The 25792-nt window shown below is 45.1% G+C and overlaps 2 protein-coding genes across 3 annotated transcripts; both read right to left on the bottom strand.

Annotated features, from left to right (window-relative positions):
- Positions 1 to 125: 125 nt before the first annotated feature.
- LOC139348992 (uncharacterized) lies at positions 126 to 14820 on the bottom strand. The gene is made up of 50 exons (XM_070989429.1): positions 14772 to 14820; positions 13642 to 13787; positions 13434 to 13546; positions 13092 to 13231; positions 12786 to 13009; positions 12601 to 12707; positions 12399 to 12517; positions 12131 to 12266; positions 11620 to 11702; positions 11396 to 11515; positions 11214 to 11315; positions 10973 to 11131; positions 10778 to 10860; positions 10421 to 10565; positions 10278 to 10322; positions 10000 to 10167; positions 9662 to 9781; positions 9436 to 9546; positions 9314 to 9346; positions 9040 to 9174; positions 8737 to 8883; positions 8453 to 8587; positions 7883 to 8040; positions 7619 to 7763; positions 7422 to 7476; positions 7254 to 7320; positions 7045 to 7178; positions 6924 to 6967; positions 6646 to 6819; positions 6401 to 6555; positions 6140 to 6253; positions 5935 to 6050; positions 5612 to 5766; positions 5323 to 5528; positions 5056 to 5233; positions 4738 to 4962; positions 4317 to 4486; positions 4145 to 4215; positions 3811 to 3911; positions 3602 to 3721; positions 3215 to 3352; positions 2984 to 3138; positions 2767 to 2866; positions 2424 to 2659; positions 1860 to 2043; positions 1526 to 1774; positions 1210 to 1392; positions 1049 to 1111; positions 328 to 473; positions 126 to 253 (listed from the first exon to the last, which is right to left on the bottom strand). The coding sequence occupies exons 1-50, from the start codon at positions 14818 to 14820 to the stop codon at positions 209 to 211; spliced, it is 6507 nt and encodes a 2168-aa protein (XP_070845530.1). The 3' UTR covers positions 126 to 208.
- On the bottom strand, positions 14441 to 25409 carry klhl8 (kelch-like family member 8). Of its 2 annotated transcripts, XM_070988383.1 has the most exons (13): positions 25292 to 25401; positions 22709 to 22928; positions 22319 to 22380; positions 22005 to 22170; positions 21594 to 21914; positions 21201 to 21387; positions 20743 to 20886; positions 20305 to 20416; positions 19765 to 19933; positions 19517 to 19676; positions 18989 to 19190; positions 18478 to 18624; positions 14441 to 15142 (listed from the first exon to the last, which is right to left on the bottom strand). In XM_070988383.1, the coding sequence occupies exons 2-12, from the start codon at positions 22904 to 22906 to the stop codon at positions 18501 to 18503; spliced, it is 1845 nt and encodes a 614-aa protein (XP_070844484.1). In that variant the 5' UTR covers positions 22907 to 22928; positions 25292 to 25401; the 3' UTR covers positions 14441 to 15142; positions 18478 to 18500. The 2 variants fall into 2 exon arrangements, with proteins under 2 accessions (XP_070844484.1, XP_070844483.1); XM_070988382.1 differs by lacking the exon at positions 14441 to 15142 and having other exon boundaries at positions 16020 to 18624; positions 25292 to 25409.
- Positions 25410 to 25792: the final 383 nt, after the last annotated feature.

Below are 25792 nucleotides of genomic sequence, written 5' to 3' on the forward strand. Positions count from 1 at the left end.
CGTTGTTTATTTTTCTCAAAGAAAACTAGAATCACACAATTTGGTATTTGTTGTGAAGTAACACATGAACAACAAAAGATCATTTTTTCAGTGTATTACAATACACATAGTAGAGATTTAAGAACGTAGACTTAAAAACTACATTATCAGCGATTTGTTCTTTAAAGAAGTGTCACATTGGATGTACTGTGCAAAGCTTGAATGATGTTTATGTGTCTGAGTCTCCTGCAAAGTTTGGGTTGGTGAAAGCAGGCTGCAACAGAGGAATGACACAGCTTAGTATTCAGTCGTTCACACCCAGCTATAACAGGCTAATCAGTAACTTACCACGTCAACGTTACTGGCTGGTCTTGTTGGGTGGCTCGAGCCGCTCACTTTATACCCCCGGACTTTGAAGACATAGTACAGCAGTCCAATGATCAAGACGAAAACCACAATGGCTGCAATGACAGCTCCTGCTATCAGGCCTGCATCTGTACAAACAGAGCACGTGTCAGCGTGGATGTTAAACACGTTTTTAATTTAAAGCTTTGCACAACAGTTTCTGTAACGCAAACCACAAATCTACACTGCAGGCACAGTAAATAAATACTTAAAATTGACCTTCCAGTGATGCTTGGAGCTGATTGCTAACATCATGTGAACGTGCTTACGATGCTAATTAGCAGTAAGCTCAAAGTACAGCTGAGGTTGATGGGAGTGTCGTTAGTTTTGCAGGCATCTGATCATAAAATATTGGACAAATTTAAGAAACAGTCTGACCTACAGGTGGCGCTAGACGGTGACCAAAGTTGTAGTAAACCATTCTGAAGGAGACATGAATCTAACAGGTTTCATGGCAATCAATCCAACAGTTGTTGAACTCAAAACCCCACATGTGAACTTTGTTGTGCAGGTGAGAATTTTGACCTGTTGGTGGCGCTAGAGGAGAAGTCAGATTCATCATCTATGGACCGAGAATGTCTGAACAAAATTTCACTCGCCATGTCAGCAGTTATTTCTAAAAATGATGTGAGGCCCAAAGGTAAAATGTATTTGTCACACTTACTGCTGACACCTCCAGGACCATCAGTGGGAAAAACTGGATTTCCACCATCATCTGTTGTATAGTCTGAAAGAGAGTTTCACACAGAGAAGATGTTCATCTGAGCTTGTCTTTGCAACCCAAAATGAATGTGTGCCATTAAAAAGTAATAAAAAAATCCTTACACTGCCGGTGGCGGCACACAAAACCTCTCTTCTGCAGGCAGTTGTTGTCATTCCAGTATCCATCGTGGGTCATCTCCACGCAGTTCTCTTGGGCCGCCTCCCCCGGGTGGAAGGCTGCGTTGGGCTCTCCAGGAGCCCAGTTGAGGAAACCCAGAGACGTCCTGTCTGTCCAGGCCCAGCCAACTAGGAAACATACAAGCATCAAAAAGGTTGGCGCACATATCGGTGTGTTCTGTGTGTGATCCAAAGCTCAGGTCCAAGCAGTACTCTGAAAAAACATCGGTATCGTTGTTCTTTTGTCCGTCTCTTCACTCACAGTGGCTGTCCCTGGTGAGGCCGATCCAGAGGTGGTGATGTTTGGTGTAGTTGAGGTTCCTGATGAACTCCACCTCCGCTCTGCTGTGAATGGACGCCAGCTCCGTCCTGAGCGACTGGCAGCGGTGTTGGGAGTCCGGCCAAGAGAAACCCTGCTCAGCGTTGTAGACGTAGTAACAGTGGCGGCCGTAGGGGATCCAGAACGGCAGACACTTCCCATCACCGGGGGCGGGAGTCGATGGCGGTTTCTCTGAGAGACGACTTAATTAATCGACAGTGCTTCAAGTTTTAGGCTGTAAGTGTAACAAAAAGCAGCTTCAGCCTGTGTCGCATACCTGAGGAGATCTTGCAGATGTAGGGTTTAGCTTGGTCACACCCGGTGTCGTTCCAGGTCCCGTGGAACCAGCGTGAACCGTGCATACTCACGCAGCCCTCGTCTTTAATGTTGCTGGGCTCTCCCGGTCCCCACTGAGTGAAGAAGACTGGCCAGCTGTCTGTCCACACGTAGGAGCTGTTGTCCTGCGTTACAAGAGAATGAAAGGTTGGGTTCAACGGTGACTGAGTCCATTCTTGTGTAGAAAGAAGCAAATAACAAATACAGTAAAACCTCTAGAGGTGAGTGAGAAGATTAAAAGAAATGTTGAAGATTAAAATACTAGTTTTCAACCTTTTTGGCGTGTGTGTAGCTGAGCCCTGTCTCAGTACTTATACTTGGAATGGAGTATTTTTTCATTGTTGTAGTGGTGCTTTCACTGACAGTTAATGGGTTGCTTGGTCTCGACCTGAGATTAGCTTTTGAGTGTTAACTCCTTAATAAATGCGGATGTTTTTTTTAACTTTTCTTGCTGCTTATTTAAACATTTTAATACGTTTTCACGTCTTTAATGTGTGTTCAGTACTTTGCGCCTGAGTCCGATCCAGGCGTCGGCTTTGCCCTGCAGCACCACTCCGGCGACGAAGGCCTGGTCGTAGCTCATGTCGATGCTGGCCAGGTTGCCTCCCTGCTGCTCGCAGGCCGCCTGAGCCGCGTCCCAGCTCGCCGGCTCCTCCACCAGCCTGTAGCAGTTCTGGTACCAGGAGATGTAGCCAGACGGACAGGGGCTCATGGTCGGGGGTGGAGGGTCGATGCTGCTTGCTGATGTGGAAGCAGATGGACTCAGTGCAGGGATTTAGCTGCTATATGTTTGAAATGTTAATAAAAGGAAATGAATGCTATTGGAGCAAAAGCAGCTGTTTACGGACATTTCTTCCTGTAGCAGACGAAGCTGTAGTCCTTATGGCAGGCGTCATCGTTCCACTTGCCGCTCACCAGGTGGTTGTGAACCATCGCCACGCAGTGTTCCTGTTGGGGACGACAAGAAAGCTTCAAGCCATCTCACGTAAACGTGAGCAGGTTTCACTGCTGCTGCTTTGCTCCATTTATCATAGAGAACTCTGTAGAGTCAGTGAAGTATCTCACTGCTCCTCCTGCGTTGTTGGGCTCCTTGTCGTTCCAGTTGGTGTACAGCACAGGGCTGACCCCGTCACTCCAGGCGTACTGATTCTCTAACAGGAGATCCGACAGGCCGATCCACGCGGGGAGCTGCAGGTCCCTCAGGTAACTAGACACAAAGTCTGAAGGACAGCAGAGGATCAGGCTATGGAGGGCAGTCTCTGACCTGGAGCCACTGGATGCTTTCATTTCGCTCACCGTTCTCGTATTGGTCGTCAATAACTGCCAGCTCTCCTCCTTGGTCTTTGCACCAACCCCGAGCATAAGACCAGTTGGCTTTGATGTCATCTTTCTTCCCTTTGAACATGAAGCACTTATCCTTGAAAAGCATCCAACCTGGAGGGAAGGACGGAAAATAGGTGACATCAGTTCCAGCTTGACTGCTGCACACGTGTGTTTGTGTACGTAGAGTGAAGCTCATTTATGTTCTAACAATGAAAGCAGAGCACAGAGGACTGAGCTGAATCGGTATCATGGTCTGTATCGTGACAGCGTTACACACACTCATCTACACATAACCTGCGTGTTTTAATAAATAAAGAACACACGATTCAGGATGTTTTATATTTAAGAAGTGTGTGTTACCTGCAGGGCAGTTGCCCTCCCAGGGCTGCGTGGGTGGAGGAGGGGTGTGGACATCTCCAGGGAACTTCTTACAGACGTAGCCTGCTCCACCCCGACCACAGTTGGCATCGTTCCATCTGCCTTAACACACCAGAGCTCATTGTGAACACGTCATTCAGTGAACGTGCACAGTGTGCAAAGAGATCTGTATGAGCGTGGAGTTTCAATACCTCGATATCTGTTCATCTGAACGCACTGTTCCTCCCCGTTGGCGTTGTTGGGCTCACCCGTACCCCAATGGGTGTATGTCACAGGGGAGAGGTCCACCCACCTGTGCAGGTGAAACAGAGGATTGGCCTTTTGTGTGCACATAAAGAGAAAATCCTTTCCACTGTGCTTTTGTCATCTACAGAATATCATTCATTAGCACTTATTTCATTGTTCACTGCATATTGAGCAGCTTTGGGATTTGGCTCTAATGACATCCGTTTGTCAGAAAACTCAAATGAACAAAAACTTCCTTTTAAATCCACCTCAACTTATATCACTTAGACATACACTTACATGTACTGTCCACTTGCAATGCCAGACATTCTCATTCCAATCCAAGCTAGAGCAGCCTGGCCTGTCCCCACCTGGAGGAGCATGACGACAACATGTAACAACACAACGCAACGCAACGCATAACCACATGTTCCAATGCAAAGACGTCAAGGAAAACAGAAGAGAGGCGCACCATGCTGTTCACGAATGCCTGCTCGTCTTTGCTGAGGATGGAGACGAGGGAGGCCTTCTCATCGTAGCAGCGTCTCATGGCCGTGTTGAAGTCCACCATGTCGGTGTCGTTGTAGTAGTAGCAGATGTTGTTGTTCTTCCTCCAGCCGAGGTTTGAACCACAGTCAGGAGCTGAGGGTTGAGCATTATATTGTGGGATTGTTAGCAGAAAGTAGCGCACATGCTATGGAAGTTGTTTTTTTTATTTCACTGCAGGGATTTTGATTTTTAAGGGCATAAATAAACTCTAGGACACTCAGATATAATGCCACAGGGTAAATATAAGGCAGTGCTCTATATATCCACACAGCGCAGGTATCGAATGAGTAGGAGCAGCTCATGACATGAACATTACATGTGCATGGTGCGGAGGGAGGATTCACCTGGGACAGGAGGCGGGGGGCTCGGGGGCAGGACGGGGTTCTTCCCTTTAGAAATCATGCATATCCAGTCCTGGTGAGCGTCACAGTTGAGATCGTTCCACCAGGAGTAGCTGCCGTTGGTGCTGCTCACCATCTCCACACACTCCTCGCGGCCCTCGTGGTTGTTGGGCTCCCCGGGACCCCAGTTGGTGTGAGAGAGAGGTGTGCCGTCGCTCCAAGAATAGCCTACGTGATGGGAATGAGAGTAGTTTATTCTTTAGTTGTATGATCCCAGTTAGCTTCCACCAGGGTCCACTCTATAAACCACATTCTGCTCACCTCCCTCTGTCGGGTTGTGCTTGAGACCGATCCACTTGCTGCTGGCTTTGCTGTACAGAGACAGGAAGTCTTCCTCCTCCTGCCCGTGGATGCTGACCAGATTCGCTCCTCGGGCGACACAGTCCTCCTGTGCTGCTCCCCAGCTCTTCTTCTGGGACCAGTCCACATTGTGGAAGAGCTACGAGAAACCAGCCAATAAAATCAGTACTGGAAAGCAGACCACTGGCCCACAGGCCCCTGCAGAGACTCGTGGTGTTAGCGGTTCACCTTGTAACAGTTTCTGAAGTGAGGCAGGGCCGTCCAGCCATCGGCGCAGCCCTCTGATGGAGGAGGAGTCGGCGGTTTGGTGGGTGGGGAGATATCAGGCCTGGGTTTCTCACAGATGAAGGCGTGTTTCTCTGTGCACTGCTTGTCATCCCAGAAACCACTAACCTGACCCGTTGTCATGGCCACACAAGTGCCGTCCCCGCTATCTAGAGACAAAAAGAACGCTGGTGTTTTCCAGTGTGTCCATATATCCTGTCCAGCTGATGTCATGGTGGTGTTCGGACTGTACCTGGCTGGTCTTTGTCCCAGTGAGTGAAGGTGAGAGGTGAGCCGTTGTCCCAGATATAGTCCACACCTCCACCTGCTCCTCCTTTAGCACGCAGGCCAATCCACCACAGACCAGTCTTTTCTGACAGGCCCACTGTGAAGTGTGACTGCTCATAACTGCAGTGAAACACAGACAGACGAGTGAGTATTTAATGTCTGACCTCAGCAGCTTCATTGATTCTGTAAATATCTGCTTATTCTGAATTTGATACAGCAACATGCTACAAACAAGTTGGGACAGGAGCAACGAAAGATGTGGGATGCTCTGCTGCTTCAATAGCTCACATGTCTCCAATGTGCACCAAGAAGCTGTCCTGCTCGTTACAGAAGTCCTTAGCGTCTGACCAGCTCCTGGTGGCCTCCTCCATCCAGTAGCAGGCGTAGCCGTATGCATCCCAGCCCTGACACATATTACAGAAGTGAGGCCGAGGCGGCAGTTTCATAACTGAAACAACACAGAAAAATAAAATGTTTGATGAGTTCGTCCTACCTGAGGGCATCCGTACACGGTGGGCTTTACGGAGGGCGCTGGGTAATGTGCTTTGGGCATTTTGCATATGAAGGTATTGAGTTCTGAACAGGACACGTCATCCCATCGACCGGTCTGAAGCAGAGACGAAACGGGCAGCAAAATGAGCAAAATTTCCAGCTTGAATTTCTCCATGCAGGGTGCACAATGGTCAGGTTTTCTCTTTGCATCTGTACCATAAAATGTACTTTACTGGTGTGTCTGTCTGTCCATCTTTCTCACCTGGTGCACCATCTCCACACAGTCTTCATTGAACCCGTTGTGGTTGCTGGGTGCACCTACAGCCCAGTAAGTGAAGGTCACTATGTGTTGGTCAGACCAGGTGAACAAACCAGGCATAAACAGGTCATTCAGACCAGTCCACATGTCACTGGTGGCTGTGAAGGACAAAAGCAAAAGACATTAAAAGTGTTCTGACTTTCTTTATCACTAAACCAGGTTTCACCTCCTGTTTTCTACATCCATACCCATGTACAGGTAGCTTTCCAGCCAGCTCTGCTCTGTCATCGAGCGGATGGACACGAGTTCGGCGCCCAGACTCCTGCAGGTGTCCTGAGCGCGGTGCCATGTCTTTTTGTCTCCAAAAGGTTTGTAGCAGAACTCTCCGAACTCATACCAGTCAGGCCCTGAACACCTCAGCTCTGTAGGAGTGGGAAAGACCATGAATGAAACAAACAAACAAACAAACAAACAAACAAACAGCAAAGAGTTTCACTGAGAGGATCATAAATGCATCTCAACTCACCCCCATCTGCAAAGGTGTAAGACACAGCATACTCTCCATCATATCTGTGGAAAAATGCATTTGGTGTTGACCTTTGAACTACACAAGGAAAAAGGATGCAGCTTAAACCGCAGCGACTTACTGTCTCGAGGTGATGCCGTTCCTTGTGGAGCCGGCATAGAAGTCCTGTCCCGCAGCTTTCAGCAAAGTACAATCTCCCCCGATGTCGTTCAGTATCACTCCGGCATGGACAGCTGCAGCACAGATGTTTGAGTCCTGATAGAGCAGAGAGAGATATTTATATATTCGGCTTTTAAAAAATCTTTCCATCGACACTCGACATTCGCTCACCCCTCGGTATTCTGCAGTGCCGTACACTATGTAATCCTCCCTGGCACAGCCTGCAGGGCAGTGGACTCTGGAAGACACACGAGCATCGCAAAAATAACACTATTAATGAACAGAACAGGATACAAGTGCTCCATATAATCTGCATATATTATTTTGGGTATCACTCACGTCATTTGATCACCGGTAGTGTTGAAGTTGGGCTTACTGGCGCATGTGACTGCATCTGTTCAACCACAACTTTTCATTAGTGACCGTCATTTGTGAAAGAACAGAACAGCATCACTACAATGTCTCACTGATGATACAGTAAGATACATTTTTTGGAAATTGGAAGATCTGCAGCACTGGCAGAGTGGCAGCCTTACAGTCCGGTGTGCACCCTAAGACGTCGAAGCGAAGGCCCGCCTGACCGCTGAACTCCAGTGGGATGATGCGGACGTGCTGAGCCGACACAGGCGTACCCAGCAGCTGAGTGTCAGGAGTGTTCCTGTCTGTTGAGCCTGGCAAAAACTGGAAAAAATCCAGAATGACCACCTGCTCTGCAGCCTCACAGTCTGGTTTTGAAGCAGGAAGGTGGTGACCTCCAGGTACTGTTCCAGTTTGGCAGATGGCGGCCTCTGCTTACTCACCTCGCCGTCTGCAGTGTAGTCAGTCCAGGTTGCTCCGTCCACACTGTGCTGGAGCTTAAATTTGGTGAGCCAGTAGTCAGTTTGGGGACAACCCTGGATAACTATTCCTGTTACTTTTCTGGTCTGGCCCAGGTTTACCTGGATCCAGCTTGAGGTCGCTGGAGGAGGGGACATTAGATACAGGATGAGGTTAAAGTGAGGATACCAATTCAACACATAGGATGGTGAAGGTATGACCTGCCCTATCCTGCCTCTGATTGGCTTACACTGACATTCTTATTCTAACCTTAACCAATCATCACTCCTCATGCTTAAACCTAATCAAACTAATCAATGGGGGCAATAAACTCTAACCAATCACAGGCAGAGTAGGGTGGTTTACGCCTTCGCCATCCTAAGAAAAACAACTTTCTTGCTCTTGGTTCTTGCAGCACACTGAATGATGGATATCAGGAGGGATTTAGAAGTGGGTATACGCAATGCCGACTAAAAAAATCAGTAGGTATATGCTATATACCTGCGTGTATCCTGCACTACAACACTGTGTGTGACCGCTGAGTTGGTACATACGGCTTCCTGAAGGCATCCAGCAGGAATCTCCATTCAAACGGGCTTTGCTGGGAGTGAAGAGACCAGTGGAGGAGGACGCAGAGAGCTGGGAATCTGTGATGTTCCCGTCCTCAACACCGAGGCCGTGAAGACACACTGTGAGCGGCCAAATCACACAACAAAACATTAGCCTTAAGCTGCGACTACACAAATTCAGGGGTGTTCTGTGATACTCCAGGAGACGTTGGAGTTGGTTGGATATTAAACTCCTAAAATGAATCAGAGAAAAGAGAAAAAGGGCCTACCTTTTTGCTCACAGCTGTAGATAATCTCAAGATATTTGGAGACAGTGGGGCAGGGGTCCACCTCCGCATGGGCGTACGCAAAGCAGAAGCGACGGTTGTCACATGCCTTTCTATAGCCAGGAAGGACACCTTCCACTGAGCAGCTCCCTACAGAACAGAGATGATCTCTTGATGAAGCATAGATCAATATTCCCTTATCAGTTTTATAGGATTTATATTAAACAATCAGCCAGAAGGCAGCAGAGAAATGCAGTTTTTGCATTTTAATCTTTTTTGTTTTTAGTGAGTCCTGTCCAGCACCACCTCCTGATCCCCCCAGGTGTGGACAGATGTCATCACTCTTCCGTCCGTAGAAAGCCGACTGGATGTTAATTACGCTTTCCTGTGGACAGTGAAGGACAGCGGAGGAGTCCTGGCACACCAGCGCTGTCATGAAACCTGCAGCAGGAACGATTAATGGCTGCTTCGTGTCATTTTTTCAATGCAAATATAACTGATCATGACATTTCTATATTTTTTGTGTTGTTTCATGAAGTTATTATGCAGGAAGCCGTGAAAAATAGTGATGTATCGTTACCATCATGAGGTGGAGGAGGCTCAGGTGTGTTTCCTGCCAGAGGAAACATGAGTATCGTGTTACCAGCATGGATCAACGCTCTAAATATTGATGATAAAATGTCTTAAAGCAACATATCTCACCTCTCCGCTTGCAGATGTATCCTCTGTTCTGCTCACAGTTGTCGTCGTTCCAGTAGCCACTGTTAATAAGTATAGACAGGCAGTCTTCACCGTAATAGTTGTCTGGGTTACCTGAGAGGAAAGGTGAAGCCAAGAAAGGGAATTCGGATTTTGTTTTTTTTTTTGCAAGACAATAATTCTTATACATTTGTTTCTGAATGCATTCTCACAGAAATCATGAATTAACCTGCGTTCCAGTAGATGTATCTGAAAGGAGAACCATCCGTCCACTCCCAGCCGCCTTCAGTGACGGAGTCATGACCGCCCATCCACAGAGAGATCCCTGTGGGACTCTGCTGGATCACGCCTGAGAGGAAACAACAAAACACTTAAAGAGTAACTGAAGCGCAGACTGAAAAGCAGCACTTAGCAGCTTTAAAGGTCCACTGTGTAGGATTTTGTGCCATCTAGTGGTCACACTGCAGATTACAAGCAACTGAATACCCCTCGCCTCACCACTCCCTTTCCAAGCTTGCAGAAGAAACATGGCGGTGCAACATTGGAGCAAAGAAGTGAGGGTCTCACCGTGTATGAAGGCCTGTTCAAAGGGGTCGGTGACACTGATGAGGTCTCCTCCCTGGTTGACACAGTCGGCTCGAGCCTCTGCCCAGTTCCTCATAGACAGGAAGTTAAAGAGGTAGCAGAAGTCGTTGAAAGGGTCGGACATCCAAGAGCCGCATTTCACATTCCATCCTGCGACAAACACGACCCACAGCAAAGCATGTAAGCACAAATCCAGTTAAACACACACATATTACCAGATCATGCTTGAAGTGTAAAGATCAGCGTCGTGTCCAGTTAACCTGGTCCAGATGTCGGGGGCTGGGGAGGAGGGCCTTGTCCTTTGGCTATGGAGAGACAAGACCAATATGTATGAATGTGTTGTACAACACGAGAGAAGAGGAGGGATAATGAGAAATGAATAAATCAATGAAGTGCTTCAGACCTTTTTTGCAGATGAACTCCTTTGTGGTGGTGCAGAAATCATCACTGAGTTTCCCAGGGTCCTCGTGGTCCATCCCTCGGAGGTGCACACAGTCCTCGTTGTTCTGCCAGTTGTCCGGCTGGCTGTGCCCCCACGGGAGGAGGTCCTGAGATCCAAAGACAGAAGCAGCCCCTGAATGAAAAGCTGCTTTAACATGAGCATTTTAACGTGAGATATCAACATAATGAAGCACTGAGGATCATCAGTTTTCAAATGTCTGTGGTGACGGGATGTTCAAGACGGTTATTTATTTTCTTGGTGCCAAACTGGGATTGTTTTACACTTAAATGCATCACACATCACAGTTTTATCACTTACGGCAGGACTCCCATCGCTGTAAACAAACTGGTTTTCAACCTTGATATCATTCAGCCCCACCCAGGCCTCCGCTGGCATGTGAGCTGCAGATAAAAGGACATCAAGTGAATTTTAATGTCAAACAATATATTTACGGTCACATTGTTTTTTGATGAGTTATTTCCTGATGACTAGCGCGCTCTCTGAGCTGCTCACCAGTGAGGAAACTCAGTTCTTCCTGTGAGTGGAAGCTGACCAGGTGAGCCTGCTCTCTGTTACAGTGAGCCTCAGCATCCTGCCAGTTTTTCACCGACTCCGTCTCAAACTGATAGCAGAAGTCCCCAAACAGCAGATATCCAGCGTCACAGTGGGAGTCTGCAGCAAAGCAATCCCACAGTTATTACACAGTTAATAACACAGCCTTGGCTTTACATGAGGAGGGACCGTGAAGTCTGACCGGGAGCGGAGGTTGGCTTGGGGTTCTGTCCACCTGTCATCTCACAAATGTAACCCAGGCGCTTGAAGCAGTTGGTTGTTTCCCATTTCCCATCATAATTTCCTGGAAGAGAGCAAAAACGCTGGTCTTGCGACGCCAGCCTCAACTGAAAAGACATGAAAGTGTCAGTTCAGAGATTCTACCTGTGAAGATCTGACCGCAGTCCCAGGCGCCTGCAGTGTTTCTGGGCCAACCGGGGCCATAGTTGGAAAACATAACCGCGGTTTTATCCACCCATTTGAAATCTCCATCCTGGTACTTATCTGGTAAGATCAACAAAGACATTTTCACAAATCACATTTATTGTAAAGAGACATTTTTGCTATTATCTCACAGTGAGAGTCAAAACATGAAGCGTGTGATGAACCTGATAAACCAATCCAGACGTCAGGAATGTCCACGAGGTGAAAGTCTGGAAGGTTCCCATTTATGAAGAACTGTTCCTCTTGACTGCACATGAGGAAGGGGACAAAAACATCAGACAGGGTGAGACTCCTTGTGTCCTCACTCTAAAGGCAGCATGGATCAGTCAGTTGATTTAAGACATCGTCATTAATGGACCTGACTGTGAGTAGAATGGAACCACATGAAGGACAAAGCCAGCATGTCTCCTTGTGACGTGTAATTCCTATTTAAAGCTTAATTAATTGTTTTACATTAACGGTGGATTAAATTACTAGAAGGGGCTTTAATACTATTGTCAGACTAACCAGCAGTCCTGCTCAGCTAATGAGCTTTTTAGCCTCTTTTAGCTCAATGTGACACTGCTGCAGTGAAACCCCTGAGTGTACGGACCTGAGCAATGATGCGTTTACTGCTTATGAATTCAACCGTTCATTTGTAATGTGTGTAATGTTTGCTGTTTTGTTCTCTCCTACCTGTTGATAATCAGCAGGTGGGCCCCCACATCAGAGCACTTGGAGAAGGCCTCATGCCAGGTGGTCAACAGATCGGTATTACTGACCAACCAGTAACAACTGCCAGCGAAGCTCAGCCAGCCAAGAGGGCAGATGGCTGGAGGGAGTGTTGGAGGAATGTTAGAAGGAAAAGAGTCTAAACATAATTATAATGTATGATGAAAATAAAGACATCATGACTGTGATAACAGATACTATCTTTGTGTATGTCCAAAACAATGCAGCTTACTGTTCAGAGGTCGTTTACACATGTAAGGACGCTCATATCTGCACACAAGGGATTTCCATTTCCCAAATTCATTGGTTGCATCTTTGATTATTGCAGAACACGAGCCGACCTGTGCGTCACTGTTGGAAAACATGGGTTAAAACATTGACCTCACAGGTTAATATTTAGGTTTTAAAGGCAGGCATGTGATGTGATGTCTTACACTGTAGGCTCATTGCTAGCCCAGTTGGTGTACTGCACCGTGACAGCGTCGGACCAGCTGAACTGACTGTTTCCTGCTTCGACTTCACATGAAATCTTGTTGCATTTCTGCAGAAACAAAGCTCGTCTTCACATTGATGTGCAAAATGACATGAGCTTCTTAAAGCCACACTATGTTCCACTCACCAGTGTGGAAAGGCCGATCCAGAGGTCAAAACGTGACGAGTCCAGCCTTCCGGTGACGTACTGCTCCTCTGCTGCTGAGGTGATGGACACCAGGTCTCCTCCGTCCTGCACACAGTCATGTCTGGCTTCAGACCAACTCTTCCTGGTCTCGGCCTTCAGCTTGTAGCAGTTGGAGCCGTACTGTCTCCAGCCGTTGGCTAAGTCACACTGCGGGGCAGGATTGGCTAAAGAACAGAATTGAATGTTTGACCTCACCAGCTTCACTGAGTGTTGCAAACATATGTAGGAGGTAAATGGTGGACTTACGGTTGATGTGCTTGCAGATGTACTTCCTCTTCGCGCTGCAGTTCTCATCATTCCAGAGTCCAGCGTCGGATCCCACCACCTCACCACAGTCCTCCCCAGGGTCAGCACCCCAGTTATCAGGCTGGCCCAGCCTCCAGTACCTGAAACAGGAGAGAAATCATTTTGGGGGTAAACTTCAGTAAAAGAGCACGACTGTTTGCACACCTGTGGATGGACAGGTGTGCAGGAGAAACTCCACAGATATTAAGGAAATATATTCATTAACAATGATTTTGAACCCATGATTGATGATGACGATTGACTGAATCCATCCAGTATTTGAGTGTTAACAGTATTACATACGCTATGTATGGTAAAAACGGACTCCCATCACTCCACTCCCACACATCCTCGGAGCCTCGGTCATTCAGGCCGATCCAGTAGATCTCTGTGCTGATTTGAGTCCTCACCCACAACTAGAAGCAAGACATAAAAAATGAGCCCAGCGTGTGAAATGATAGGAGAACACGTTTTAAATCTTGCTCCTGGAAGCTGACGCGTGACGTCTCACCCTCTCGTGAATGTTCCGGATGCTCATCAGGTTGCTGCTCTGCTCCAAACAAAACGCGTTAGCATCCAGCCACGACTTGGTGTCATTGGAAAAGAAGTAACATTTATCCTCATACTGCCTCCAGCCTGGCTGACACTGGCAACGGACTGAAAACAACATAATACAAGTTACTGTAACATAGAAATATAACAGTAGATCAGTCACAGGGACATTTTTCTGCATTGAGTACTTCTACTTTTAACACTTTGTTCTTCCAGTGAGGAAGAACAGCAGAACAAAAGCACTAAAAGAGAGAAAAACTAATGGTCGGCCTGTTGATGTGGACTTTCACAGGCTGGACAACCATTTGAACGACCATCAATCATAAAAGTCCCATGACGGACCCACATGTCAGTCACCTTTCTGCGCCTCATATATATCCTTCTGTAATGTTTGACTTTAACAGCTTCCACAGACACTATAGAATCACATGTTCTGCATGCATCTGTAATGGGCTGAAAGACCACCACAAAATCACCACTGAGAAACACAAGAAACAAGAAAACCTCAGAGCAAAGAGTTTTCCTCCTCACCTGACACGGTGCGCTGCCTCAGAAACATCAGAACAACGATACAGCCACTGATATGAAACATTTCAGATTATAAAATAAACTTACATCATCAAATAATTTAAGTAAGGCAGCGTCTGGAGATGTTTTCTAAGCAGCTCATTTAGTGACAGATCAATTCAAAGTACTACAGATTGGTTGAACAAAGAAAAAGGTTTAGAAATCTTTTGTACATGATTTTTTTTTTTTTTAAATTTGCCAATAAAACTATTAACGATTTGGTTTAGTATTAAAAAAAAAAAAAAGAGGAAAAACAAGAAAAGCTATGCCATGCATGAGTGAATAATCTCTGATCACTGCTGAGTTTTCTATTAATTCTTAGAGATTTTTCAGATTTCCACCGTTTCCACTGATTGAATCTAAATTAAACTGCCTCCCCTCCCTCTCAGGTCTGCTCACTCAGGCAATTTAAAAATGCAGCACATTTAATTGACGTCCTCAAGAGCTGCCTCACATCAGTACACATTATTTTTTTTTATCATGTTTATGTTAAACTTATCAGTTTCAGTTAAGTTGATTCACCTGTTTTTGACATTTCCAGGGTCAGTGCGCTCAGGTTTACGCTCCTCATGGTCGGCATAATCATTAAATCCACTCTCAGGGATCAAAAGTGCCACAAAAACTACAAAACATTGGATCAAACAGAGACTTACTGCAAGCAAGGAGAGCAGCAGAGCAGAGCAGCTGCAGAAGCATTCTTTGTCTCCTGTCCATGTTTCTGTGTTCACCTCCTAACGGGTGTTTCTACACATGCTAATATCTTCACGCCTTTCTCCAAACGCCTCAGCCTGGCAGTGAGCGTGCGTGTGATGTGAGCGAGCTGCCACTTACCCGACCTCTGAGCATCTTCTCTTCAGCTCACCTCTTTTCAGCATCCGACCAGGGTCCAAAGACTGAGAGCAGTAAAACACAGATGACACACACTTTGACCTCTTGACACATTTTCTACATAAGGACCGACGGCAGGAGGATGAAGCGTTTGAGTTTCACAGAACCAAAATAACAATTAAAAAGGATAATATGAAGCAAAATGTAACATTTTATAAGGCTGAAAAAGTTTTGTAATGTTTAGATTTCAACAAAGAATTATTTTCTTCTGGATGTTTCTTCTTGCTGAATGATCGATGATGAAGTTTTCTTCAGACTCAATGTGTTTCATAAGTAAAATGTACTAATCAAGAGATTAAACGACATTTCAGTCAATGCAGTTTCTATGTGCTGTTTGTTACCAGGGCTCTTTAAGTCATATCACATAGCGCAGAATGATAACACAAACACTTGAATAATGTTAATGACGCACTAATTATGGGAGTGCACACATCGTATCCGACGCAGTGAAACCACAAAGTCCAGAAGACGGTTTATAACAACCACATGTCAACTGCCAATAAACTTTACGCTGCCAAACATCTGCCGCCATGCTGTTACTTTTTAACTTGGTTTAATGGGATTTTACTAAAACAACAAACACAGAATTTGACATTATATTATCATTTATACGTTAATGTTCAGCAGACATGGAAGAATCAGGAAAACTCGAGCGTTTCCTACTTTTCTTTTATGACTTTTCTCTGAGAAAAGAAGAGTGTGTGCAGGAAAATGAACCATGAAACTCTCACAAACTCTTTAGATCAGCGCAGTCTGATGTGAATATTGATAATGACTTTAAATAAACTTGATTGCAGAAGAGTTTGTTTGGATCCCGTCCGGACGAGGAGGCAATATTTCATGAAGTGTTACAGAAACAAAAAAAAAAAGGAATCCCACCAATGAACTTTACACATAACTTTATTATATCAATTTATACCAATTACATGTAAATAAAAAGCAAAAGATGGAAGCAGTCAAGAGGAGGATGAACAAAAAGTACAGTTAAGTTTACAAAAGACAGCATCTGGCTCATTTGCTAACAAAGTCTGCAGCAATACTGATAATATATTGTTGATAATATGCACTAGAATGAACACCGGCAGGACACAAACTGTGCAGTAATATGTATATTTCTAGCAGAAACTGTATCGCATTTGTTAAACTCTGTCAGCCTAATCTAAAAAAAAAAACAAAACTGTTGCCAGAAATTATGTGATTTTTCATAGACAGAGCAGAAATAGGCCGTTAAATAAATGTAAAATAAACATCTTCAAACATGAATAACATGAAATTCTCCATTTAGGACAAAAATAGACTCAGACTTCACATCTATTCTAGGAAAATAGTGCACAGCAATAGATTAGATGGTGTAGTAAAGAATAATACCAAAGGTACACCTATCTTATTATACAAAATGTCCATATATTAAAATATAACATAACCATCTGCAGAGACAAACCTCAGCTGAGTCTCACACACATCTGAAAGCACTCTGATTAGGATTTCTGACAGTCCAGCTATCGTCGAACACAAAACTTGAATTTTTAAAATCCGCCCGTCAGTTTGAGCAAATCTCTGTACAATAATGTAAAACTGAAAACTGGACTGGAGAGGTGCATCGTATTGCTCTGATCGCTCCTCGACTCTCAGGTCTATAGCTATCAAACCGTCCTCAGGTCTGAGGTCGAGGTAAAGCATTCAGCAGGCGGTTGAACTGGATTCGCGTCCCCTGACACACATTTTTTGTGTTTGGCACTTGCAGCGGTTAAATTCTTCTGTCACTTCCTGACCAGTGACTGATTTGTCCCAGTCAAATGATTGTTCAAACACAATTACAGGCAAATCCCTAAAAGCTGCTGCTCGGGAACGATCCAGCTTACTGATGAAATGCTGATAGAAGAACGGTGAAAAGCACCTTTAAAAAGTGCTCAGACAGGAGGGGTGGGCAGTACAGCTGTTCCATCCGTGTCATGGTCTGCCACAGCATTGATATTGCAATATTGTCATAAACGATTTAGTATATTTAATGAATTTACTGTAGCTGCCACAGCATGCAGGTAGAGGGCTACATCATGGAACTGGAGTTACATCCCATAACTACTATTTTTCTTTGCTGTAATGCCAGTTAGATGAAGAGCAACCCACACTTATTTCTCTGCTGTTGGCTGCAAGAACCAACAAAAATATCTTCACCGACCACTCAGTGGATTGACTTGATAGAAACGTCCCCACAACGACTGAAAAACTTTCAGTTAGAAAGATACGTTTGCTAATCATTGTACTTCAAAACTGAAGCTCAAAGATGGATTGATACCGACGTCAAACCTGAAAAGAACCTGTAAGTTTTGCCATTTTTATGTTGCTTTAGTGTTAACTCTGTGAATTTGGTGTTAGTACCTTCCACAGCTAATGTAGCTGTTAGCATCTATTGCAGATCCACAGGCTGGAGCAATGTTGGCGTATTTAATATTGAGGGACAGTCAAGAGAAACTGAACCTTAAGCCTCATTTGAAGCCATGAGGGAAACTTTTTGTGTAGTCTCACAAAGCCAGCTGTAACGTTAGCTCCACACGTCACACTGCAACACAAGCTCAGCTGGTTTTGTTGTTACAGGAAAGCCCCCTCTGCAGCGTCGGTATGCGTGTCTGTTGATGCCATATGTAAATGTACTTCATAGACAGGCCCTGGGGTACACTGAATGTTGTACTTATTGTTGTACTTAATATATTTGACATCTTAACATCATATTTCAGATTGGCTGAACGCTGCACTGCAAACAAGGTGTTTAATCCAGTATGATCACATCTCTCTGGATTACAAAAACAACTGCAGAGCTGACGAGTAAACCAGAGACAGAGACCTTTGAAATGCTTTCATATCAGCCCACCTCAAACTCTCTGTTCATAGTGTGCAGTTCACCTACAGCTCTGAACCCAAACTCGTCTCTCAGCCTCAAGAAGCTTGCATTAAATACAAGGCTCAGCTACTATTTTCCCTTAAAAACAACAGAGTCAAAACTATGGCAAGGCAGTCATACAGAAGAAAATACAGTACAAAATACTACATCACTGACTGCAAATAACACCAGCAGGAGTCAAGAAACATGTCTTGAACGTGTCATTTTGTCAGAGAAGACTTCAGATTTGTCAGATGTGCACTTCAAGTCAGTAAAACCTCCCTAAATTATTATCAATCACTGCATGCAACCCGAACGTCAGCCTGAGTGTTTCAGGCTGATGTTCAGACGGCAGCGACAGCAATAAAGGTTGCTGGGTGAAATCACTCCATCACTGTTTTGTGCTTTGTGTCGTGTGCTTGTGCAGTGATCAGATCTGATGGTGGCCTGGCAGTCAGTCACCTGGTAGTAAGTGGGGTTGGCGGTCACATGCAGTTGGCCACGTTGCTGGAGCCCTGGCCGACGTCCCTGATCTGGCTGACGTGAGACGAGCAGACAGCCACTCCGGCTCCGGCACGGCAGTGAGACACTGAACCCACCAGCTCCCATCTGAGCAGCAAACACATAGAAATCACAACAGAAGGAGAAAAAGAAGACATACTGACAGTCCTAAACAACACAGCAGAATTAAACTTATCGGACTGTTTTCCAGGTTACCATCAAGTTCTATTCAGTTTTGATGCTCCTGTAACATAATTCAGATTTAATTTGAGAAAGGCTTTAACCTGATATATCTGATGTACAGTGTGCATACTGTAAGGTTTCTATTATTTGATAATATTAGTCAGTCTCCTTCAGCTCTTAAATTATTGGCAAACACAGGGAGCCTTTGTGCAGCTTAAGTCACACTACAAGAGAGGGTAATTTTCCTAAAATCCACACATCACACAGTCTTAATCATTCGCCTCCTCACCTGTTCATTCGAGGCTCAAAAGCCTCCACTGTGTTCAGGTAGATGTTCCCATTGTGACCCCCGACTGCGAACACTCTTCCCATCACAGTGGCGACCCCGACTCCCCCGCGGGGGGTTGTCAGCTCGGAGACGTACTCCCAGCGGTGCATCCGTGGGTCGAAGCGCTCTACAGAGCTCAGGGGTGAATTGTCGTCAAAACCACCTTTAGGAAAGACGGTAGAGGTAATTATTGCTGAGGGGTCCAACAGGAAACTGGCATGCATTAGATTATTGCACATGAAATAATACAAACACATGTAACCTGGCAGTGATGAATGCTAACGCTCAGCTGCTTTGAGCAGGATTACGCTATTGCTAAAAGAATTCATGTCCTGAAAGCTTTTGACTTCTAATGAACCTTGAGTGGCTCTCAATAAAAATCTAATTTTTACACACAGACATGTGACCTGAATGTGTGTTTGCGGCTCCAACCAACAACATCTGGCTCTGGGCCTTTGGAATCCGTCTTAGTGTATTAACTCCTCTCACCTACGACATAGAGGCAGCCATTGAGTTTGCTGACTCCGTTTCCAGCCCGCCGCTGGCCCATCTCGCTGACCTCCGTCCACTTGTTGAGGTGCGGGTTGAACCGCTCCACGCTGGACAGCGACGCCACGCCATCGTTGCCTCCCACTGCGTACACGTAACTCTGGCAAGGAGAAGGCGTTAAAGCGGTGAAGACCAGAGCAGACATCATGCATCAGTCACAAGCGATTCACAGCTTTCTACAGTCTCACCCCCAACGCCACAGATCCCACTCCTCCTCTGGGCGTGTTCATCGGAGCCACAGCGCTCCAGCAGTCACTTTCGATGTCGTAGCGCTCCACATCATTGAAGCAGGAGCTGTCGTCCAGACCTCCGATGGCATAGATGGGACCACCCAGAGCTGCCAAGGCTATACCCCTCCTGAGAAGCACACACATCTTTGCTCAAAGCAGTATTTCTGCTGTTTAGCCAACACTACTACACATGCAGTAAATACATGCAGTAGATAGTAAATGGTACACCGGAGAGAATTTTTTCAACTGCAGTCAAATAGTGTGTAAGTTATTCCCAACTGTGGAAGCCTGGCGTGACATACTGCTTCTTAAAAAGCTTTGTTTTTGACATCCACACTCCAAACCAAGAGTTTTCACATCCATCCTGTTCGGCTCAGGATGGCTAACATGGACAGAAAAAGCTTTTTGTTTTTCTAAATTCAGCCTCCTTTGTGCGATGGCGCACTCGCCAAAGCAGAAAGTCCCTCTCACATCCAGCATATCATAGTGTCTGAATACCTCTTGGTGTTCATGGAGGCTTTCATCATCCACTTGTTGGTGAGGGGGTCGAACATCTCCATGTTGCCTAAATGTTCGTTGCCATCATGGCCCCCGACAGCGTAAACTTTACCTGAGGAGACCAACATCAAACAGATATGAAGCCTTTATGACAATGATGATTTGAAGTGAATCTGTAATATTTCATTTTCTAAATCATCTTATAGTTCTCTCTACAACATTTTTGAACAAACTGAACATTAAAACCTTCATGCAGGTGAGATTTATTGCAGGGCTGCTGTATTACACTGCATTAATTTAAGCTAGGTGTGTAGGGTCAAGTGTAAAATATTTGTCATGTTTTCCTGTGCTCTTCAATTTCTAAACTTTTCCATCTGTTCCTCTTTTAACGCATCGTCTTTTACTTTCTGTGGTGTTATCATATATAAGCCCTCTTACCTCCCACAGATATTACACCCACGTGTCGCCGTCTGCTGTTCATTTCAGGGCCAAAGAACCAGCTGTTCTTAGTGATGGAGTAGCACTCGATGCTGCGAAATGGGTCACCAGAACCCCCCCGGCCTCCCACGCAGAACAAAACCCCTGAAGAAGTGGCAGGAAAGAACAAAAAGTTGGCAAAGTGACACATCATACTTCATGACCACAGAACTTCAGGACAAACACATTTTAAAAAGATGGAAAAATACACACAGCAAATACGTAATATAGTACATTTGTGTAAATTTTCTTATGTTATGAGCGCGCTGCAGCACATGAACACAGAGAAAAGCATTCTGTTTAATGAGTGTAGCAGGTATTTTTTCAAGAAGATAAGAAAAAGTGCTGAGTGTTACTACACATGCCATAAAATCAGTCGTTACGTGTTCAAAGCCAAACAACCACCCTGTAAGTACTACCTGCAGTGTGTTTCCGCGGTATCGTACGGACTGAATACTCAAAGTCCAGCACTGCCTTGTTGCTGAGGTGCAGGTGGTAGTTCCTGGCTTCATCCATCAGGTCACGACAACTCAGGTTACCTTTGATCATCTCTTCCTTAGCCACTGTTCCAGTAAGGAATTCTACAGGGAGTAGGGGGAGGCGCACCTGAGGGGGAGAGCAGCATAGACTCACTGTGGTTGTAAAAGTGATTACATAAAGCTGTCATACATACATAACACTAATTTTACAGACAGTTATGTAGCTAACCCTTCAGGTAATCAGTATAATGGTCATAAAGTCTAACTTTACTGGAACATATACAGAAGAACTTCAAAACACAAATGCAAAACTTTGAGATCCAACTCTCTCACCTGAGACATGATCTGGTCCAGCCAGGCCTCGTGGTGCTGCGGGTTTGCTTTCAGCCACTTCACTGCTGCATTGTACACCTGCGTCTCTGAGTGGATGTTGAGCTCGCCGGAGGACAATAAAGTGCGCAAGTGCTGGGGGGAGACGCATGTGAAGTCCTCGCACTCCACCACCTCAGTGAAGTGTTCGCAGGCATAGCGGTCGGCCATGTCCATCAGGTCCACGCGGTTGTGGCTCTCGGCAAAGGTACGAACCGCCAGGCAGTTGGTGGGGTGAAAGTGGGCCTTCATGTACTCGCAGCAGGCTCTCGCCACCAACTCCACCTGGCAGGTCCAGGCAGTAACAAAGCAGTTTTACAGAGAGAACTAAATGTCTGTGTGGCTTGTTGGCTGATTGTATTTGCGTTTCTTTACCTGGAGGATGCAGGCAGCATAAAGCAGTGGCTGCACATTGTCCACAGTTAATGTGAGCTTGGAGGAGTAGGCAAAATGCACCAGGTCCTGGATGGCATCACCATCAAAGTCCTTGATCTCTATCAGTTCCTGCTTAGCCTCGGACATGTCTGACAGGAACATGGCCCTGAGGGAAGGAATAGCAGCTTAGACAACAAGTTCTGTCCTGTAATGCGTCCACTAGTAAGAAAATAACCATCCTATCTGTTTGTACTGTATTGAAAATTGCTTTTATAGACCTCAATCAAATAATAAAGCAGAAAAACAGAACATACCTGAAGTAAGGGATCACACAAGCCAGCACTAGCTTGTGACATGGTATCAACCTACTGCCAACCTTCAAAAAGAGACAGACACAAAATGCAGGTTTGAAAAACAGGCAACACGGCACGCCCTGTATACAGTATTGATAAACTCACTGCTTATTCATGTCCACAGTTTGACTGTTCAGACCAAGTAGTGTGATTCTGGCAGCTATTTGGAGATTTGGAAATATATCAAACAACCACACTCAACTTGAAATTTTGATTAATTAGGCTCTCATCTTTTTTGCATTCTTTATGAAATCAAAGCCTTTAACCTGACATGGAAGACATAAACATCAGTTATGACATAAATATAGGACACATCTCTTTCTTTACTTGAGTCTGGACTGAGTGACCTACCTTCAGCGTGACATCACAGAGCTCTCCTACTTCGTAGAAATGCCTGAGGGAGTTATGAAAGTCCTTCCAAGCCTCATGAGCTTCAAACACAAAGGACCCATCGGGCTCACAGTCTGCTTTCGATGCCCTATTTCCAGGTCGCTTCTCCTTGGACTTCAGCTGCTTGGCATGGTCTGGCACCACATCCCCTGGTGCCATAGCTGGCTACAGGAAACAACACCTTTAAGAGAGATGAGAGAGTTTGAAACTTGACAAAAGAATCCATTGCAGAGTGCATCTTGATGTTGTACAGACAGTGGCGGGTAGGGGTTGGTCACTCTCCATTTTGAAATGAGAGGACAGTCACTGAAGCTTCCTCAATCATACGGTAGAAAGTTAGAAAACGGTAGAAAACGAATTCAAGAAATAATGTTGAAAATAATACGAGTCCTCACGTATTCAGGATCTCACTTGCTGATGAACATTGGTCAAATTTAACTTAAAGGCATAAAAACTGTGTAGGCCTTTTCCCTGGCCAACTTTTCAACGCCAATGACTATGTCATGCAAGAATAACTTGAAATCTGAACCCACAATTCAGCACAAATAACATTATACAGACTTTAATGGAGGAGAAAAAAGGGAAATGAGTGGTGGGGGAGACTGCCTGCCAGCCGTGCAAGTTTGGTCAGTATTCCTCCCCCTTTCAATGTCACTTCCTCTTTACTCATTCAGCAGAGACCAGAGCCAAATGTCGAACAAAAAAATACAGTGAAAAAAAAAAAAGACAGAGCAAGCAGATTCCTCCAAGCTAACATGGCACACCACAAAGAAAATACAACACCATCAAACCCACAATGTTTCCTACCTACGGCTGAATCTGATGGAAATTCTCCACAGTTGAAATGTCACCGAGAAACTGAGAGCAGACAGCCAGAGGGCACAGCTCCACCCACACCTTACAGATGAGCCACTGTCTCTCTTTTAAGCTGGGTCTGCGACGCTGAATAGACTCAGTGTATCGCCCCCTCATCACCAGTCCTCTCAGCTATAAGAGCAGAAACATCAAGTCCCATCATATGCACGAGTGATCAAAGGCTCCGCAACTGCTCTACTTTGTAGGTTCGGCTCCACTTTGTGGTTTCACAACACATGCAGGGACTCTGTAATATCCACTTCATCCAAAGACAGACTCTTTGTGTTGGAGCACTTTCATGGCCTTAATATGGTAACATCATCACGTTGTATCATTTATGAGGACTGAGACGGTCAATAATTTACAAGGCAGCTACTCCACTCCACTGAGTACAAACTGCAAGGCAATTGTATGTGCCAACAGCAACCTCTTTTTAAATCCATAAATATTTTCTATATGCATCTGGCTACCTAACAAAAGGGACTACGCTGCACAGCCAGCAACTCACGTTAGACACCATGGTACACAGGAGACGGGTCTGAACTCATGAGAATTTACTGTTGTCATGTTAAATTACTTTACCCACTCCTTTAAGAGCACACAGCCACTATCTGCAGCCTAATGCAGCTCTTCCATGGTTTACCCTTTGACCAGGGACAATAATTACCCAACTAATGAGGCTTCTTCCTGCACGCTGCCTTACCTTACCACCTTTTAAGAGATGGAGGCAGTTTGTGAACAGGACTGTGCAGACATCTTTTGATTACCTGTCACACATGCACCTTCTACTAAACCATCAAACCTCTTGTTTATCAAACCACATAAGCAGCTCACAGAATTGTTTTGCACCAACCTATACCTATGTATTAGATAATGCTCGCTGTCTGAAAGAAGTGTCTTGCACAAGTCTAATCCTACCATGTACTAAATATCTAAAACTCTGCTGGGTGTGTGCAGACTCCTTTTGTCTTGGACATGGCCGAAATATACAATAAACAGACCCATTTGTACGCATGTAGCAAAGAGGCTTTGGTAGCTACTCCAGGACTACACAATACCCAGAAAAGATGCAAGAGATGCAAATATTTCAGATACCAGCCACACAGCAAATATCACAGCTAGCTGTTTAATGTAAACGATAGCTAGCGCCTTCAGAGGTCATTTAACATAATATTTGACGTGTCCATGCGTTTTGTGTGCGATACCAAGAAATACTCATAGTTATGGCAGCTAGGTCAGCATAAAGTACGGTGCACAACAGCTGACAATAACCGGATTAAAATATGTAACATCAAACACACGTCAACAGTTTGTGAAGACGAGCTCGGGGCTAACGATAAGTGTAGTTACAGTAGTTAATATCGACAAATGTTGACGTTGTTTCTAACGTTAAACCACACATTAGCCGCTCTGTCTGAAACCAGACAAAATATTATGGTACCAAACATGAGGACACGATAAAGCTACCTAGCACAGACAGACTAACAGTAACGGGAATAACGTTAACGGTTAGCTTGTTTGCTAACGGTGATTAGCAGCCAGCCTAGCATCCGCAGCTAATGATAGTTGACAGGGAACGGAAATGATTTAACCAGGAATTTAGCGAAAATAGTAAACAAACAATGGTGCACATTACTGCGAAACCTTCAGTAATCGTTGCGTTAAGTCAAAAGAAATTAATTCAGATACCTCATGTCGCTGCAAGAATTAAAATGCCGGGTTCATTGAGTGAAATGTTTGGTATTAGCACGTTTGTTGTGCCTCCTAGTGCTTCATGGGTTTGGTAGTTTTAAAGCGTTAACTTGACGACTTCTTCTTTGGTTTGGCTGGGCGTAGCGGTGGCGCCCCCTTCAGTCTGGACAACCTCACTGGTACAAATCTATATATGCTGGCATGAAGCAGCGCTTTGGAGGCTGCTCCTCCTCCAGCAGAGGTGGTGGCAGTCCTATATAACAATGGTTGAATAACATAGCAAGACCTGCTTTTTTACCCTATCACATGATTTTTGCATGATTTTTCTCTGCAGCTTCAGTATATCTGTGCAGCGTCTGCATATCTTTCACCAAGCAGAAACAGATCATCACTCACACATTCATCATACATTTTGATACACATTAAAAATCGAGTCCTGGCCCAGACATAAAACAGAGATGCCTGAAATATAACAATTTGCTGCAAACTATCACAGCA

This window comes from Chaetodon trifascialis, chromosome 20 (assembly GCF_039877785.1).
Source record: "Chaetodon trifascialis isolate fChaTrf1 chromosome 20, fChaTrf1.hap1, whole genome shotgun sequence".
NCBI classification, from domain to species: Eukaryota; Metazoa; Chordata; class Actinopteri; order Chaetodontiformes; family Chaetodontidae; genus Chaetodon; species Chaetodon trifascialis.